Here is a 20,537-nt window from a genome sequence, read left to right on the forward strand (position 1 = left end):
TTTTTTTTTTTTTTTTTTTTATTGTGGTAAAACACACCTAAAATAAAGGTATAAAATTTACCATCTTTAGCATTTTTAAGCATACGGTTCAGTGGCAGTAAATACATTCACAGTGTTGTGCATCCATCACCACCATCTGGCTCCAGGCCTCTGTTTATTTTCCCAAATTGAGCTCTGTCCCCACCTGACTCCCTGCCCCTGGGAGCCACTGTTCTACCTTCTGTCTCTTTTAGATATGCATCTTGTATTTTTGTTCTGTACTTACTTGTTTCTTTTCTCTAAGTCTCGAGCTTCTGGGCTTCCATCCATCTGAGCTTTCCAGTTTTTCAAAGGAAGAGAAGTCCTAACTCTGCCTAAAGCTCTGACCTCCTTGCAAATACATGAACGTATATTTATGGGCTGGAGCCCACCCCACCCCCTGTCACTTCCACAGCTAATAGTCTCTCAAACCTGAGAAGTGCATGAAAAAAGATGGAAAAATAATAGTATTTGTTTGGGAAGTTTTCTGGGGACTCCAGAGCCGAGGATTCTTAAAGGATCTGACAAGCTATGTTTTCACCCTTTGATTTACATATTTTTAATTTAAAAGCCTTCTGCATAAGAAATAATTTTAAAATCCTTAGGATGGGGAAAATGTGCTCATTCTCCCTACTAATTGAAAAATGTTAAAAAATGTTTTCTGTTGAAAGTGTCTGTAAGCATGTAAAATGATTTTTCTTTCACTTAATGTTCTTGGAGGTTCTCCAAGAGCCTTGGAGATTGGTTCTGAGGAAGGTCATGTTTCCGAGACATGACGGAAGAGCTCGTGCGCACGTGAAGAATGAGAACCGGGAACCCCGGGTGTCGCTGGGTTTTACAAAGCCTTCACCTTTCTGTTCAAATGTTAAGCCAAATTCAACAAAATATCTGCTTTTCTTCTTCCTTTGGGATAATAATTTTGGAGGGCAAGGTATGATATTAGGTGTATTTTCAGAAAGTTCAGGCTCAGGGGCCTGAATGCACTTTTGAGGTTTAATTAGACCACAGAGTCCAGAGAAAAAAGTGCCAAAGTAAATAGACATAAGAAAGAGGAGTGCATGTTTCTGTTGCTGGAAAGGGTGCTATGCTTCCCCTGAGCCGTCAGAATCTGGTTTATACTTGCCTTATTCATTATCTGTGGGATACTTTATTCCCTGTCTAATGGATATTTAAAGGAACAAAGTGTCAAGCAAGATTTTTTTAATTTCAGTAAATCTTGGACTTTTTTTTCCATCTATTTCTAAAAGTGATCAAAAGCCAATGAATGGCTCAAGGTCAATAGCAGACAAACCCTGCACTATGAATAGCCAAATTCTCTGTAAACATTTTTGTTTTTTTGTTCACGTATTACAGGTTTGCAGGAAATCAGTAGCAATCTGCTATCATGTCTGCACGCGCGCGCGCACACACACACACACACACAGTCTTGGAACGAAGGAAGATGGGCAGTTCTGTACTAATGACACTGTGGTTCTAATGTAACTAAATTACAGCAAAGGAGCTGAAAGGATCCATTCTCTTTGCAGCCCAGAGTCGGGACTCTGAAATCCAATCTGAAGTGTGTTTAATGAGTGTTCTGAATGCTGGGGCTCAGTGTGGAGGGAACAAGGAGCACAGTGTGTCCCCCACCCTAGACACCGTGGCCACCCTTGGAGCCGCAGCGCTGAGGAAGAATTGCTGCGTTTGTGCACCCGGTAGATGGGCAGGCCTCAACATTTAGCAACTTTCCCCCAGAATGAAAGACTTGTCCCGGCTCCCCAGACTTTGATTTTATAGTTGTAGTTCCTGTTCTTACTCTACTTGGCATCTCACAGCAATGGCGATCACAGTGTTTGCAGCCAAGGCTGCTACTGGGTCCACCGTTGGGCTTTGAGTCATCTTCCTCCTCCCCCTTGCCCACCTCGTCCTCTTTCTCCCCTTCTCATCGTCATCGTAATCATCATCATAGTAGAGTTTGCTGAGTTCTGGGTACCATCCTTAGGCTTGCTGTATGCCGAGTTGTTTAATCTTCACTACATCTTATGAGGTGTTTCAGTTCTGCTCCCATTCTACAGAAGTGGAAGCTGAGGCCCAAAGAGTAACTCATCCCAGGTCATACTGCCATGGAGTGGAGATGGGGACTTTGCAAGAAGACAGGTGCCTCCAGAGTTTGTGTTGTTAATAATTATATTATATTGCCTCTCTAAGACCCCCAGGGGCTGGAGACACAGCTTGAGAAACATCTCCCACATTTCCGCCGTTCCATTTCTTGGTTAACTAAGGAGTCCTGCCTTTGCAGCAGGTCACGACTGGTTTATGTGACACTCACCCTGGCCTGCAGGGGCTGTGCCGTACTACGGTCACGCCTTCCATATATATCAGACTGTATGTCCTACTGACCGGCTTTGGTGCCCCCAAGTTATAGCAGTTGCAAATGTCAGCCTCTTCCGTTGGTTTCACCAGCAAGTTTTCTCCAGGACAGTTTGCATCATCAGAATTAGGGGTGGAAGTCTTGAAGGAGATAAGAGGGAAAGTAGACTCTGAGGCTGCCGGTTAGGAGCAGATTCTCTGAAGCTGAGTTTGAATCCCAGCTCCACAGCGAGTGTCACCTTGGCGCCAACTCTGTGTCCTCTGGCCTGGAGTGTCCCCGGGGTGCAGCTTAGGTGTGTTGTGGGTGTGCAGATGTACCGGTAGCTCCGCCCCAGGGCAGCTGCATCTTAGACATGATTATTGATGTCCCATAACTGGATTTGGTTGGGACTCTGTACTGGCTTCCAGTGTGCTGTCTGGAAGTCCTGAGCCATTCTGATTCACTAGCCTTTGCTTTTCTCTCATAACTTTTAGAATCTTTTTTTTTCCTTGTGTTCCCAAACTTCCCAATAATTTGTATTGAAATGGATCGTGCTCATTCCATGAGATACTCTCTGGCCCTTTTTCAATCTTGAAAGTCATACTCCTCAGTTCTGGAAATTTCCTTATATTATGCTTGCATAATTCCCCTTCCCCTTGGGTCTCTCTGTGTAGGGGTCCCATGATTTAGTTGCTGAGCCTTTCTAAATGTCTCTCGTCCTCCCCCCTCCCCACTGCCACGCCTTGGTCGCCTGGTGTAGGTTCTAGGAGAGTTTTCCACTGTATCTTTAAACTCTCACAGTGACATTTTAATTTCTGCCGTGCTATTTTTCATTTCGAAGAGCTCTTTCTTGTTAACCAAATATTCCTTTTTATAACCTCCTGGGGTTATGTTAGTTATAAACTCGGAGCTATATGAGGATACAAATTACAATGTTTTTAAAAGTTTTTCACTCTGCCCTGCCTTATCGGAAGTACTTGGCGTCTCCCGTTCCTGACCTTTTGGGTAGTTCTGCGGAATTTGGCTCCTTCCTTATTGCTGCCTCTCTTCTCCTCTGTAATTAGACTGCAGTTTTCTCCTCTGTCATCTTCTAGAATTTGGGGGAAATCTCTTACCCGCTGTCTCTTCTCTCGTTTTCCTATGAATTTATTCCTTTTTTCATTCTTCTACTGTTTATTTGAAGCAGGGTTTCTGGGTACCGTGGAGATGAGCTGCGTGTATTCAGTCTGCCATCTTTAGCCACAAGTGTCACCTTCTTAATCATTTATATTAAGCCCAGTCTGCAGTGGCCTTGTGCTAAAATTTCTAAGAAAAAAATGTATTTATGGACAGATTGGTGAGTTCCTATGAGATTTCTCTAATTGTATTCTTGGATCTCTGCTTAACTGGCAGCTGCTGACTACATGCTGAGGGGTCAGGAAGGGGGAACTCTGGACGGAGGGCTGGTTGGTGGGAGGCTGCGTGAGCTGGGGGACTTCCCAGCCTGGACCCTGCCCCTCCCCCATCAGGGGTGGAAGGGTCCAAAAGAGACTTAGGGTGTAAAAAGAACTTTGATTTGCAGAATACTGCTCATATCTAGAACAGCAACAGTAAAAAAGAGGAACACCTTTTAACAATAAGCAGGAAAAGTCAATTATCTCCTGTCACGAGTGTACTACTTACTGAGTTTATTTGATTTTTCCAGTTAGAGAAATTTTCAAGGCCAGAATGTTTATGTTATCCCCAATCCACTTATCACGTTATTATTTCATTGTAATCTCTTCCTTCGAAAGGAACAGAGCAGGCCGTGACGGCGTCTTCTCTGCCCCCATGTGGCTGAGAGGTGGGTAACAGCACTGCGGAAGGTGGCTGTATGAGTTTTGCTAGGGCTGCTGTAACAAAGGACCGCAAACTGGTGGCCTGAAACATCAGAAATTTATTCTCTCGCAGTGCTGGAGGCTAGAAGTTCAAAGTCAAGGTACCAACAGGGCCATACTCCCTCCGAGACCCTGGGGTGAATTCCTTCTTTGCCTCTTCCAGCTGCTGGTGGGGACCATCCGTCCTTGGCTCACAGCCACGTCACTTGTCTCTACCTCTGTCATCACATGGCCTTCTCCCTGTGTGTCTCTGTCTTCACACCATCTTATAAGGACACCACTCCTGTTGAGTTAGTGCCCACCCTAATGACCTCATCTTCACTTGATCACATCTGCAAAAACCCCGTTTCCAAATAAGATCGCATTCACAGGGACCAGGAGTTAGGACTTCGTGTCTTTCTGAGACACAATACAGCCCGTGACAGTGGGTTTGGTATTTTTTGCTACGGTTGCGTCTCAAGCTTGAAGTTATCCCGAAATGGAGATTAGAGCCAGAGACCACCAAGCGCGCCGGCTCTGCCTGGTGGGGATCCACGTATCGACATGACTGGCACCTGACTCTCAAAGCAGAGTCTTGTTAGAAATGCAGATTCTTGGGCCTCACCCCAGCCCTCCCAAATCAGCATCTGCAGCTTATCAAGGTCTGCAGGTGATCGATGGGCACACAAATCAGAGAAGCACTGCTCTGAATCACCTCCAGCAGAATTCTAGGGCAGAATAAGCATACCTGGCTATGGACTCTGCCCTTGGGGACATGGTCACATACACACAGATGTGGTAGCCAGGCTTTCCATCCCATGACGTTGCGGAGACATGCCTTTGGGGTTGGGAAATGGGACATCCTCCTCAACGTCAGCCCATTCCCCTGCCCTTAATTTTATAAACTAACATTTCCCCATCACAGTAGAGGCAACAGTATAGAGAACTTGTGTTACGTGCCAGGGTCTTTGCTAAATACTTTGCGGTCGGAGTTTTATTTAATCCTCACATTGATCCTAAGGGGTCGACAGTACCTCCAGTCCTTTCCTGGCTCCACCTACTATAGACTAAATTGTGTCCCCACTCCCCCAAATTTCTGTGTTGACACCCTGACTCCCAGTGTGGCTGTATTTGGAATAAAGAAGTAAGTAAGGTCAAATGAGGTCATAAGGGTGTAGCCCTGATCTGATAGGATTAGTGTCCTTATAAGAAAAGACACTAGAGTGCATGTGCACGCAGGCACTCCCTCTCTCTCTCTCTCTCTCTCTCTCTCTCTCACTCTCTCACATAGCACTTACCATACTTTCTAATTTAACTGCTTTATTCTCTAACCTCCGACTCAGCGAGAGATACTTGTATTGATTTCCAGTCCCTTAGCCCCTAGCACAGTGCCTGCATGTGGCTACTCACTTGACAAATATACCCCAGGCTCTGTAAGCCATCGTGGTTATTAATACTTATACCCACCTGGTCAAAAACCGCCAAAGGGCCAGGAGGAAATCTGCCATGTTAACGACGCCCGTGGTGAGGGTTAGTGGGTTATGGAAATTTGAACAATATTCTAATAGGTATTAACGGTAGGAAAAAGGGGCTGAGGCCTTTGAGAGAAGCCATTGCCTTCTGCTATAGAAGAGCATGCCCTGGTTGTCTTGGTTACCTTAATCCCAAAGGAGAGAAAAACAAAATACTTCCAGAAACAGCTCTCTGAAACCTCAGCAGATGCATATTTTGTAACGTTGGTCAAATGTTATCTTTATCGATTTCCGTCTATGAGATTATTTCAGCAAGGCAGATCTTAGCTGTATCACGTAGGGTGACTCCTTTGTTCAGACCCTTTGACGAGGTGGGGAGAGGGTGTAGAAGGCACCCCCAACCTAGAAAGAATCGTCTTTATTCTTTTAGAGGAAAAAGAAAAATACTTCCTCATAAAACTTGATGTAATAGAAATAACCTGAAGACATAGGCATATTTTAAAGGCACAATAAACCAAAAGGACTTTGATTCACAGTTTTTAATAGCTTGAAGCTCTGTGTGAATGTTCATACTATTCATTATTCAGTACTTAGTTGCCAGACACTCCCCAAGAATGTAAACCTCCTCCTAAAATTTAATTTTATAGGATTCCATGAAAAGCCTCTTCAAAATGGAGAAAGCAGTGGGGACGCACAGTGAGCGTTCAGCCGCCTTATTTGTGCACTAGATTAAACTTCAGATGTCTCTTGGAGCATAATTTAAAGTAGCCAGTAAGAAAAAAGTGACAAAAATTTGCTTATGTGGTTTTACTAATCACCAGTTTGTTCTCCAAAATATGACATATAATTACTATTTGGTTTCTTCACTTCTGGACTATTTTAATCAAGACTGGCCATGTGCGGGGTCAGCCAGACTCTTAGTTTCTTAGAGGGTGTGGGAGTCTCAGAGATCTGCCCCCCTCAGCCCAGTACAAACACTTGAGGACAATTTGAAAAACATTCATCATGAGGTCCCTTTCATGTTAAACGATTTCTAACAGATACAGGTTTTCAGATGAAGCCTAAGTGATTTGATTTTTCCTTCCTCGTGTATGATAATTTGTGCAGCCATAAATATGTGTGTGTGTGTGTGTATCTTAAAGTAAGTTACTCTTTGAGAAAGTATGTTTACAGATGAATTTTCCTGAGCGTCTCCTCTTTGTGTTCTGCCAGCCTAGTCTACGGTGTTGCCACCTTTCCCCACATCCAGACTTTATTGCCTCATTTATAGGTTTGTTTTAGCAACAAAGGGCTGGTGGATTTGTAGCTGTTGAACCCCATCATCTGTCTCGTGCAAAGCCTGCCCCAGGTGCATAATTTGTGGTTACTTCCAACGATGTTCATATCATGCCTTTTTTTTTTCGCCAGACACGTAAAAGAACCTTTTGTGCTGAGAGATATTAACAGCCCTTTAGCGCACACACATTCACTCATTCTCCCCGTGTGATACAGCTCTTCACGGCCGCTCAACTTGAACTGGGTCCTACCCCTCAGTGTTTCTCGAAGATCTAATGTAAAGGAAGTGGATTCTTGATTTTCTTGTTCTTAAAAATAGTTTAAACAGATTCTATTGTGAATAACTCTCTTCAGTCATTTGTATGTAGATGTGAACACCATCCTCAGTTACTTTTTTTTTTTTGGTCTTTTTTTATGCATTTTTAAATTTTGGTAAAATGAACACAACAAAAGATTTGCCATTTTAACCATTTTTCGGTGTACAATTCAGTGGTATTAAGTACATTCACAGGGTTGTGCAACCATTGCCACCATCCTGTGGTGTGAATTTTGAGCAGAATTACTTTTAATGTGAAGTTCAAAAAATTCATTGGAGGCAAGTGTAAAGAAACGATGCTGTGGACTGGGTGAATCCACTGTTGGAAAGAAAGAAGGGATAATTTTTCTTAAAGAATGTGGATAAAACTCTTCCTGCTTCCCTTCTCTGAGATGGTTTCTCTGAAGCGGAATTCAGCCCTGGGTGCATTGATTAAACCCAGACGTTTCTACACCAACCCCTAAAAGAAAGGGAAACGGTGTCCCTGAACTTCGGTATCGTGAAGTCTATCTAGGAACATTTTAGGCCATAGCTGCCTGGTGTACATTGGGAACTTAATGCCGTGTCTGTTTACCCATGAAATTGTCATCTAGTGACTGCATTTCAACCCTTATAAATACTTTCTAGTGATTCTACATGCTGGCTTTCCTTATACCCCTGAAGATAGCCAGTGTTCACAGGACAATTCATATAATGCATTAAAGACATCTATTTTACAGATGAATTTTAGGAACTATATAATATCGTTCAAACTCTAACTTCTCCCTATATAAAAATTTGGGTCCCATTGAAAAGTCATTTTTGCATCAAAGATTTGTACAAAATAATAAATTTTAGGAAAATTTTAAGACTTGGGACCAGGCTTCTATATTAACTAGATTCCAAGCATCTATTTCCAGCTTCTTATTATTACCAAGATATGCTCAGTCACAAAAATCACAAAAATCTCTGCTGACTCAGTAAAGGACCTGATTCAGAGGGTAACTCTACCTCTCCTCGGGGTGTTCCATGAAGTGCTTAGTTGAACATCGTTCCATAAAGGCATCCATTGTATGTTGATTTTTTACTTGTTTAGACTTCCAGCGTTGAATTGTAAAGTCTCATTTCCCAGACTCTGTAAATCTAGATGAAGTTATCAAATTCACTTAGTTCCAGGAATTCTCTGGGAGACGTGAGTGCTTGCCAGCTGGTCAGATAATTGGTGGTTCAGTTTGTAACAAATAGGAAATGTCAAGAATGGTGAGAAAGAAGAATTGTGAAACTGGAATGTGGTCTTCTCTTAAAAAGATCTTATGATGGGGCTTCCCTGGTGGCGCAGTGGTTGAGAGTCCGCCTGCCGATGCAGGGGACTCAGGTTCGTGCCCCGGTCCAGGAAGATCCCACATGCCGCGGAGTGGCTGGGCCCGTGAGCCGTGGCCGCTGAGCCTGCGCGTCCGGAGCCTGTGCTCCACAACGGGAGAGGCCACAACAGTGAGAGGCCCGCGTACCGCAAAAAAAAAAAAAAAAAAAATCTTATGATACAGGAATTCTTCCACAACTTCTTAGCACCTGGCCCGTTTCTATCATGTTCTTACTAGCTAGCCTCTGCAGATTTTACTGGCCAGAGAAGAGGACCTCGAACAAGTAGCCATGCGTAAGTTATTCATACAGTTCTATGGAGGCAGGGGTGAGGAATTGAACTCAAGACCCCCCCCCCCCACCGTGACCCTGGCTGGTGAATTCCCAAGTGCTCTCAGCATGACTGAGGGTGCATTGCTTTGACAAAGAAGTGGGAAATAAGATTGGACCAGTAATCCGTTCAGCTGTTAACACTGGGTAAACGTAGGGGTGTGTGTGCTGGGGTATTGGGGGGATACGTTTGACAGACAAGGACGGGGTTTACATACCATTACATGTTAGTCCTGCCATTAGGGCGAGTGAAACGACCCTCCTGGTGACCCTTGGACCAGGCATTCAAAGTCTAGAGCCTGGTGAGTTTGGGATTATCCATGGAGACTACCACATACCCTTAGATAACTCTGAATATCTTCTGGATTTCAACCATGAGGAATATGGGAGCACAAAGTGGTGTCTGTTTAAAAAAAAAGAAAAGAAAGATGCTTTATCGCTGGACACAGAAGCATCTTTGCTGGCCCCTCAGGTCACGCTGTTGGGTGGCCTAATGGATGTGCCCATCATTGTACTTGTCAGGCTCTGACTGCTACTGCCAGTTAGTCTCCTGGGTTACTAATTGGCTCCTAAATTGCTCTGCTCTTAGCAGAGGGGAAGTGAAAGTATAAAACCAGTAACTGGAGACAACACTGCCTTGAAACATTTTTCTTGCGGTGTTTGATCTGTGTGGTGAAATTGGATCCATTTTGCAAGTGGGTCGTTAGGAATCTACCAGATAGTGGAGAGAAACCGAGGCATATGATTCTAAGCTCTTTAGGGTAGAAAGTGGGTTCGTGTATATCATCTTCCCTTTCTACACTTGCTTGGTTTCTACGTTCTATACGATTCCAACTATATGACATTCTAGGAGAGGCAAAACTAGAGAGACAATAAAAAATCAGTGGTTGCCGGGAGTTCGGAGGGTGGTGAGCACGGACGAAGGGAGCACAGGGGATGTTTAGGCTGGTGAAACTCTCCTGTGTGATCCGGTTATGGGGGCTCTGTGATATTATGCATTTGTTGAAATCCATAGAACGATACAGCACAGAGTGAATCCCAGTGTAAACTATGGACTTCGGGTAGTGATGATGATGTATCAGTATTGGCTCAACAATTGTAACAAATGTACCATATACTAATCCAAGATGTTAGTAAGTGGGGCACTGGGTGTGGTGGGGAGAGGTAAACCGAAAACTGCTTTCAGTTTCTGTAAACCGAAAACTGCTATAAAAAATAAAGTCTAGGGCTTCCCTGGTGGCGCAGTGGTTGAGAGTCTGCTTGCCGATGCAGGGGACGCGGGTTCATGCCCCGGTCTGGGAAGATCCCACATGCCGCGGAGCGGATGGATCCGTGAGCCTTGGCCGAGCCTGCGTGTCCGGAGCCTGTGCTCCGCAACAGGAGAGGCCGCAGCAGTGAGAGGCCCGCGTACCGCAAAAAAAAAAGTCTATTATTTCTGTAATTTATTAAGTATTTACAGTGGTGTGTTAATTTCTGCTGTACAGCAAAGAGATTCACTTGTACATATATATACATTCTTTTTCATATTCTTTTCCACTATGATTGATCACAGGGTACTGAGTGTGGTTCCCTGTGCGATGCAGTAGGACCTTGTCGTTTATCCATTGTGTATATGAGTCTGCGTCTGCTAATCCCAAACTCCCAATCCATCACTCCTTCCCGCCGTCCCCCCTGGCAACCACAGGTTTGCTCTCTATGTCTGTGAGTCCGTTTCACAGATAAGTTCATTTGTCTCGTATTTTAGATTCCACATATAAGTGATATCATATGGTATTTGCCTGTTATTTTTAAGGGGGGTAGTGCCTGGCATTGGGGTAGGGAGAAGATGGCAGAGGTCAGCACCTAAGTGTGAGGGCAGCATGAGAAGGGAATCGGTGGTGGGCACGGGGCCGGTGACCAGGGTGTAGTGGCGGTGCTTGGTGGCGAGCGGTTACAGACTCGGGCATGAAGAGGCTTCCTGTAGTGGGAACCACGGTGTGCGTCCGTAGCTGCCTGTCTCAGAGGGCGTAACTCCCACTGTTTCTGTTTCCAGCAAAGAGCCCCCGGGAAAGTGCTGCTGGATGCGGTGTGCAGCCACCTGAACCTCGTGGAAGGAGATTATTTTGGCCTCGAATTTCCCGACCACAAGAAGATCACGGTAGGTGACGTCCATGGGATGTTGCTGTTTTACCGTCTGTTCGACTTGGGGGAGGGAAATAATTGGGACCTTCCTTGGCCATACGGAAATGTACAACAGAAAAGGTACCCAGAAAGCCCTTGATAATCTGTTTTTGAAAGTAATGTGTGCATATGATTAGCAAGTTCAAAGAGAATACACAGTGCAGGCTGTCCTCCCTCACCATCTCCCTCCACCTCTCCCTCTAAGAACCACCATCACCGGTGTCTTGTGTATCCTTCTGATAAGAGTCTGTGTATATGTGTACACAAACACGTAATTTTTTTTTTATACTGGGGTATAGTTGATTAACAATGTTGTGTTAGTTGCATTTATTTTATTTTTATTATTTTATTTTATATTAGGGTATAGTTAACAATGTTGTGTTTCAACAAACACATATTTTTGAAATACGATAACGTGAGGAAACAATACACAATGCCCTGTACTCCACCCACACACTGTTCATATATCCTGGACATCTTTCCTCTTCAGCACATAGAATCCACTTCCTTCCTTTTCACAGTTTCATGCTGTTCTGCTGAATGGATGTGCCATAACTTACAACCCTGGCTGTAAAGGGTGGGATACTTAGGTTGTACTGAATCATGTGCTTTTACAAATGGTGCTCCAGTGAACATACTGATACGTTCATGTTTACATTCATGGTCAAGGGTTTCTCTCAGTAGTTCAGATCCACAGGCACAGAAGTTGCATCGTCCATGGGTTTGAGCATCTTAAAGTTTGCTAAATATGTCATGTTGTTCTTTAAAAAGGTTTCAATGATTTGAACCCCAAATTTAGAACATAGAGTACCGTTCTTTTTTCTCTTTTGGCCGATGGCACTTTCTTAAAGCTGTATCCTAGTCTACCACTTATGAGACACCCTGTTAGGGTGTAAGTTCATGGACTGCATTTCTATTCCGTGCACAGAGTGCCTGGAACTTTTGCTGGCCCCTGCACTGGGGATCCAACAGGAGTGAGATGGAGAGAATGTATAATCCAGGTGGGGCATCAGACTGAGTCAGTGGCCAGTTCAGGACATGGGGCAGGTGGTCCACTGGAGCCCGGGGGCATTGGGCAGTGGGAGCAACAAACAGCATTTGTGTTCAGGAAATCCTTCACAGATACTGTGAAACAGAGTCCTATGAGGCCAGGAGGAGTTGACCTGATAGAATGTTCCAGGGAGAGGGGGCACCATATGCCCAAAGACCAGACAGCAAATGGGCTATTCAGAAACCTGCAGGTAAGGCTGAAGTTTAGAGGTGAGGGAGCAGGGCTCTGCTGATGGAGGTGAGAGAGATAACCGGAGCCAGGTCTATCTGGAAGGGCTTTCTTCCCCATTGCTATCTAGTAGAAACAGAAGATGAACCACTCACTTAATTTCAAGTTTTCTAGCAGTTATGTTCAAAAATTTTTTAAAAAGTGAAATTAATTTAATATCCTGTTTAATTTGATTTAACACATCTAAAATCATTATCATTTCAACATGTAATCAGTCTCAAAACCTACAAATAACAGATTTTACACTTTTTTCCTGCCAAGTCTTTGAATCTGATATGTATGTGACACTCACAGCCAGACCAGCTGTATCTCAGGTGCTCAGTGGTCACGTGTAGCTAGCGGCCCTTGTATGGGGCAGCACAGTTCTGCACCGAGCTAATGTGTTTGGGAAGCTGGTAATGCATTTTAAAGGGAGCGTGGGGGGATTCCCTGGCGGCCCAGTGGTTAGGACATGGGCTTTCACTGCCGTGGACCTGGGTTCAAGCCCTGGTTGGGGAGCTAAGCTCCCACAAGCCGCGTGCGAGGAACGGCCAAAAATAAATAAATAAATAATGAAATGAAAAAAAAATAAAAGGAGTGTGATATGGTCTGATTTATGGCTTAGAAAGACAACTGTAGCCAGATTGGAATCGGACGAGAGTCAGGAGAGCTGTTTGGGGTTCGTGGAATCAGGCTGGAGATGGTGCTGGCTGGGACTGATCACAGAGTCTGGGAATGGCTGGTGGGAACTGAGCATGCACCTGAAGATGTGCACAGATTGTGTTTTCTAGATGCATGTCTAACCTCTAAGCACTCTGCCGTTTTCTAGTGCTTATATTAACTCGAAGCTGCCCTGACTTCCCGTCCTCTTTCTGATGTGGCAGACGACCACAGACGGGCCACATCTAATTCCACATTCAGTTATGCATCGAACGATTATTTTGTGTCAGTGCTGCGTCCTGCATCACACTTCATAAGGCAGAAGACACCTGATATGAAGGGACAGCTAGCAAGTAACAGTTACTGTTTCCAGTCATTAGACAAGCCTGCTTAGGAAGGTTGACAAGGAAACAAATAATTATCATACAGTGTAGCAAGGTCAGTGGAACGTTGTTTCATAAACTTGTTTTATGTTAAAATAATGATTCTCAAGACACTTGAAGATTTGTTCTCTCATTATTTCTAGCAACCTCTGCCTGCATAAGTCAGGGTCCCAACGGCTTTCCTGACTCCAGTCTTGTCCCGTTCCGATCCTGCTGGAGTTCTTTTCTCAGCCGTAAATTAGCAATGGTGAGGGTACCAAGACCGAGAATTGTTCCGCACCTGGGTCAACCAATTAGCTAATGGCAGAGCTAGGATTCTAACCCCATTCTTCTGACCTCAAGTTCAGTGCCTTTTGTGTTGACCTTGGGTGCTTCTCTTTTGCTAGCATTTACAGACCTATTAATCTTTCAGGGTACCTCCAGGGCTGACTTGTTTCAAGTTTTATCAGGCTTGATTTTTGTGATTTCACCGTTTCCTTATCATATTGTTGAGGAATGTGTTCAGCTGCAGAATTCCCTAAACCCGTTAATGATAACTAAAAGAAATAGATATTGTTACAAATAAAGGCCACTACCTGAGTGCTCACCATGCACCAGGTTGCTCTAGTTCCTGTGGACACAACAGCAAACATGGCCCGTATTCTAAAGCAGGGATCAGCAAACTTTTGTCAAGGGCCAGATAGTGAATATTAGAATAGACTTTTCATGCCAGAGAGTCTCTACTCCAGCTATTCAGTTCTACCCTTGTAGTGTAAATGAATCGGCATGGATTTGTTCCAATAAAACTTTATTTATAAAATAGGAAGCTGTAGTTTGCCAACACGTGCTCTAGGAAGTAATAACTCTGTTCAAGGCATCGTAATAGGTTTATGTACACTATTTTGTTTATTCCGGTTCACTTATTCTAGCCCATTATACCTCCTTTTTCTGATAAGGAAGCTAAGGCTTAAAGAGTAAGTCCTTTTCAACAAGGCAGACAGCTGAGCAGTGATAGATCCAGGATTCAAGTTCAGATCTTTCTAAATGCTCTCAGTCACCATCCTGCTCTGACCGTGTCTCTATATTTTGCTCTATGTCAATTTCAAACCCGCAACCTGAAAGCTAATTTCATGTAATTTTCAAATAGGTTGTTTTAACAAAATTGATCTCTTGTATTAGATGGGACGGTGCAAATGGGTACAAGGAGGGCTTCTGGGGTCCTGGCCATGTTCTTTTTCTTGATCTCAGTGCTTGTTCTATGGGTGCAATCAGTTTGTAAAAAGTCAGTGAGCCATACACTTGTAACACATACACTTGTACTGTGTATGCACACACACACACACACACACACACACACACACACACATCTTCAATAAAAGTTTACCCCCAAAATGCAGTGAAATAAAAGCACACAGGAACAGAAATAATGACCAAAAAGCACCCAGAGGCTGCAGAGGCTGGCTGATGGAATCTGTTTTGGAAGGGCCAAGGACGAGTCTTGATTGGATGAACTGAGGAAGAGCCACTCACGTGTGAGACTAGTAAACACTAGCTGCATTTCACCTCTGCTCTCAGATAAACTTGCTTGAAGATTTAAGATTTACATCATAGGGTTTTTGTCTCCTTCCCACATTCTGTCAGTGCTGACTTCCTAGCTGGCTGTTGTATCATAGTGGTGGGTCGGACTGCCAGTCCCCAAACCCCTGCTTTGCCTCTTAGCAGCGGGGTGACTGGGACAGGCTGCTGGCCTTCCAGTGCCTCACTTTGCCTAAAGGTAAAATGGGGACGATGGTGCCCATCTCGTGGGGTTTTTGAAACCATCAAACACGGTATCTGTCAGCATGTAGCCCGGGGTCTGGGAACTATGTATGTAGTGTTCAGAAAGTATTAGTTATGGAAACTATCATCATCATTTTCATCATTACAGTTTTTTGTGGTCAAACACAGATAACATGAAATTTAGCATCTTAACCATTTTCAAGTAAGTCTACAGTAGTACAGTGGTCTTAACTGTATTCATTGTTGTGCAGTAGGTCTCTAGAACATTTTCATCATGTAAAACTGAAACTCCATAGCCATTAAACAACAGCTTCCTTTCCTCCTCCCCAGCCCCTGGTAAGTACCATTCTACTTTCTGTTTCTATGAGGTTGACCACTTTGTTTACCTCGTATAAGTGGCATCATACTTTATTTGTTGTTTTGGGTCTGGCTTATTTCACTTAATGTAATGTCCTCAAGGTCCATCCATGTTGGAGCATGTGTCAGAATGTATTTTTTTTTCTTTTAATATTTATTTTTGGCTGCATTGGCTCTTGGTTGCCAGGCTCTGGCTTCCTCTAGTTGTGGTGATCGGGGGCTACTCTTCGTTGTGGCGCACGGGCTTCTCATTGTGGTGGCTTCTCTTGTTGCAGAGCACGGGCTCTAGGTGTGAGGGCTTCAGTAGTTGTGGCTTGCGGGCTCTAGAGTGCAGGCTCAGTAGTTGTGGCGCACGGGCTTAGTTGCTCCATGGCATGTGGGATCTTCCCGGACCAGGGCTCGAACCCGTGTCCCCTGCATTGGCAGGCAGATTCTTAACCACTGCGCCACCAGGGAAGTCCAAGAAAGGCTGAATAATACTGCATTGTGTGGATAGACCACATTTTGCTTACCCACTCATCTGTTGATGGACATTTAGGTTGCTTCCCCCTTGCTTGTTGTGAATAATGCTGCAATGATGTGTTGTCGTTATTATTTTTAATACTACTGTTGTGATTATTACCTCTGCCAGGCTTCTTTTGGGAGGCTGCTCACATATCTGACAAACCAGCAGGAAGCATGGTTACTCTCAAAATGCCCAGACATGGGCTGTCACAACTGGTTTTGCCCATTTATCTCTATGTAATACACGGGAAGCTTGCTGTTCCCCCAAGGTCCCCGGCATGCAAGGTTGTGGACCTTTGTCCCTGGGTGGTAAGTTCAGGCAACTCGCACTGCAGCTCAGCCTTTCACCCCTTTCTCATCACTTCTATCACGTAAATAGCCCATGTCAGAGCACTCTTCATAGTAAGGGTTTGAAAAAGCTTAAGGGGAGAATGAGTGCTTTCCCTGGTCTAAGATGTGTTTCTCAAGATTAGAAATAAACTAGTGATAATTAGTAAGTAATCAATTGTGCTCTACCCTCAATTAGACTTGTCCCATGGCTTGTCAATTAATAGAGTTGATTGCTGTGTTTACATGCAAGTCGGGCACGTGTTGTCCTTGAGTCCAGGCAGCTGCCCCTTGGGATTGCCCCACAGAAGTAGAGAAGTCTTTTAATCGGCTTTTTTTTGTTGTTTTTCATTGATTTGCCTTCCCGTGGCAGAGACGCTATTATTGATCTTAGGAATCAAGACCCTTTACTTAATATGCCAGCTAATGGGTACCTAGAGTCTGAAGGCTGGTAAAAGGCCAGAGAGATGTTGGGTTGCCATTGGGGTGGATGCAGAGAGCTCACTGTTCTTGGGCTTCAACTGTGTTCCATGGACTGCTATAAACTTAACTTCTCGTCATTCGTTCTTCACATCAGGGGTTGGCAGAAAGAGCCAGAGAGTAAACATGTTAGGCTTTGCAACCCATACCGTCTCTGTTGCAACTGCCCAGCTCTGCCACTTCAGTGCAAGGCAGCCATAGATAATGTAAATGAATGATTGTGGTTGGGTTCCAGTAAAACTTTAGTTACGGGCACGGACGCTTGAATTTCGTAGAGTTTTCACACGTCATGAAATATATGGCTACTTTTGATTTTTTTTTTCCCCCAACCACTCAAAATCCCGTCTTTGCTCTTTGCGCTGTAGCAAAACAGGTCGTAGGCTGGATTTGGCCCATAGGCCTTTGCTTACCAGTCTCTGCTTTATAACATTTCTCTGAGGTAGGTACTTTATCATCCGTGTTTTACAGTGAGCAAATCCAGTATGAACTGCATAACCAGGTTTATGACCACGAGTCACACACAGACCCGTCTCAGGCGATGCAAGTTCTCTCTGCTTCACTGGGCTGCCTTTCCTCACATCTCCCCATCTCAAAGAGCTGCGCACACCTGGCCAGCAGAGATGGTTGTATATGTAAGATTTATCTCGTGGACCTATTGGGGAGAGTGGGAACAGCTCTGTGTTATGGCCTGTAAATCTCTGTTTAAACATTTGCTTTGTCATTTAGCAACTGGGTAGATTCTGAGCTTCTTTGATTTTGTACTTTATCTGGAAAAATTGGGATTAATAAATGACTATTTTACAAGGTTATCATGAGGATTAATTCAGATACTTTACAGTGTTGACCCCAGCAGGCTTCCCGGCATAGCAGTCAGTCAGCTCTCTGCTGTATTTTATTCTTGCATTCTGGCTCGGAAACCAGTGAGGCTGGCCTGCCAATGTTTCATGAAAGCTACAATGCTCAGTGATCTGATAAACAATTCTGGTTTTGTATAAATAAATACCGGTAAAGGGACTTCCCTGGTGGCGCAGTGGTTAAGAATCCGCCTGCCAATGCAGGGGACATGGGTTCGAGCTGTGGTCCGGGAAGATCCCACATGCCACGGAGCAGCTAAGCTGGTGAGCCACAACTGCTGAGCCTATGTGCCACAACTACTGAAGCCCACGTGCCTAGAGCCCGTGCTCTGCCACAAGAGAAGCCACGGCAATGAGAAGTGCACACGCAGCAACGAAGAGGAGCCCCCGCTCACCGCAGCTAGAGAAAGCTCACGTGCAGCAACTAAGACCCGACACAGCCAAAAATAAATAAATTAATTAATTAACTAAATTAAAAAAAAATACTGGTAAAGCTCAGGAAGAAAACTGGCATCTTTTCATTCATTTTGTAATCTTCTTTACGCCAGGAAAAAAGTTTTACCCTTGGCAGGTGTCTTAGCTTAGGCTGCCATAACAAAATACCATAGAGTAGGTGGCTTGAACAACAGATGTTTCATTTCTTTCAGTATTGGAGTCCAAGATCAGGGTATCAGCATGATCAAAGTCTGGTGAGGATTCTTTTTCTGGCTTGTAGACGGCCACCTTCTCACTGTGTCTCAAAGAGCAGAGAGAGAGAGAGAGAGAGAGCTCTTTCTCTTCTTATAAGGCTGCGGTCCTGTTAGATCAGGGCCCCACCCATATGATACCATTAAGCCTTAATTACCTTCTAAAGACCCTGTCTCTAGATACAGTCACATTGGGGGTCAAGGCTTCAACACAGGAATTTGAGGGACACAATTCAGTCCACAGCAGCAAGCATGCTTTCTAGGGGCCTTGAGGTCATAGAACCTACACCTACCTGGGATGACAGACATCACTAACTGGTGGTTTCCCAGCCCCTCTGGGGTCAGACAGGCCTCCTTCATGTATGCTTAGTTGCAGGCTTCTGACTTTACTTCTTCCTGGGGGCCTGTGGACATCTGAGACCAGGAGGGGCTCTTTGTGGAACATGCCAGGTGTGAAGGGTGAAGGGCACTGCAGACCCAAGGGCAGAGGAAAGTTTGGGAAGCCAGCAGAGGTGGGGCGGTGGAGCCGCCCGGCCACCACACAGAGCAGCGCCATGGTTCGGCCTGACAGTGGCTGCGGTGACAGGGCAGGTCCCAGAGAGTTCGGGGAAAGGCAGCTCGCTGGAAAAATACAGCTATGGGTAATATCCTATTTCTTAAGCTGGAAGGACGCTATATGGGGTTTCGTTTGTTGTCAATTTGTTTTTTAATGAATGGACTTCGGTTTTTAGAGCAGCTTTAGGTTACAGAAAAAATGAGCAGAAAGTAAAGAGAGAAGAGAGGTCCCCTATGCTGTCTCCCCATGCACAGTGCCCCTATTATTAACGTCATACATTACTGTGGTGCTGTGTTACAATCGATGATACATTATCATTACAGTTCCAAGTTCAAATTGGGGTTCCTTCTTTGTGTTGTACATTCTGTAAGTTTTGACAAATGTATAATGACATATATCCACCATTAAAATAGCAACAAGAGTAGTTTCACTGCCCTGAAAATCCCCACTCCACCTCTCTCCCCTCTGAGCCCCTGAGAACCACCGATCTTTTCCTTCAACGTTTTCTTATTTTCTGTGTTCTGGATGCTTCAGCATTTGAGGCCTTGTTGACTGAGGAGAGGCTGCCCTTCCCAGGACTAGCCAGTTCTTAGACATAGCAAATGGTTCCCCTGCCAGCAGACCTCCCATATGGAAATGAACCAACCCAGAGGCCATACTCTGAACCACCTCTTCTATCTTGCTCTCACACTGCAGGAGACAAAATTCCTCTGCCTTAATCATCCCAGGGCCAGTGCCAGATACCTAGAGACGGCCCTACACCCCAGAGCCCACTAAGATGACTCAAGCTAGCCAGTCCTAAGCTGCTTACCCTGACTTACGTTGTCCTTTCCCCTGGAGACCACAGTAAAGCCTCCTTCCCATGCGTTGTCCTCACCCTTTCTGCCTCCTGGCGGACCCCGGTCCTTCCCCACATGGCCCTGCATAGTGTGGCATAGCCCCCCTCCTCCTGGGAACCATACGTAACAAACCATCTTTTCAGTGGTTGTAAGAAACCATCTTTTCAATGGCAGCTGTCTCCTAACCTGTTGGCTCCACCGTATGTGACTAATGAAGGCTACATCTTAAAACAATTTGGTTTAAAAAAATACCTGGAAATATGTTTCTAAAATGGATAGTCTTGAGAAGGTAGAAGTGGAATCATAGTTTTTGGATCTTCCCAAACCCATGACCCACGTAAAAACAGCTACTTAACAACATCAAAAACCCATGGACAACATTTACGGTAAAACTAGGTGTCAGAGTGTAAGCCCTAGATCCCAGAGTACAAGCCGTCAGAGATGAAACATCAGCCAGACACAAGGTCTGCATGCTATCAGAGTCTGTACAGGAGGAAACAGAGGGAAGCAGCAGGGCATCTGATGGAATGGAGAAGAGAACCCCCAAAGAGCCACTAGAAATCCCAGGGGGACAGTTTGAGAAGAACAGTGGAAGCTGAGAGGCCTGATGGTGCTGGAACAATCCAGCTCCAGTGAGCAGTAACTGACCTTCCGGGACAGGCCACCACTTAGGAGAAACTATGGAGCATGGGAGTGAAATTGAGCCAGGTAAGGACAATAGAGAGGAATAATGGGGAGGGAAACAGAGGCAGGAAATCTCAGAAAGCAAGCCACCATGTTTTTTTTTTTTTTTTTTTTTTTT

General features: G+C 44.7%; 1 protein-coding gene across 1 annotated transcript in view; it reads left to right on the forward strand.

Moving 5' to 3' along the window:
- FARP1 (FERM, ARH/RhoGEF and pleckstrin domain protein 1) overlaps positions 1-20,537 on the forward strand; it is a 242,706-nt gene that overhangs the window by 112,268 nt on the left and 109,901 nt on the right. The window contains exon 2 of the mRNA XM_007467218.1: positions 10,946-11,050. Within this exon, the coding sequence (XP_007467280.1) occupies positions 10,946-11,050 (105 nt within the window). The remainder of the gene's footprint in view (positions 1-10,945; positions 11,051-20,537) is intronic.

The sequence above is a fragment of the Lipotes vexillifer genome, unplaced genomic scaffold (assembly GCF_000442215.2).
Source record: "Lipotes vexillifer unplaced genomic scaffold, Lipotes_vexillifer_v1.1 scaffold291, whole genome shotgun sequence".
Taxonomy (NCBI): Eukaryota; Metazoa; Chordata; class Mammalia; order Artiodactyla; family Lipotidae; genus Lipotes; species Lipotes vexillifer.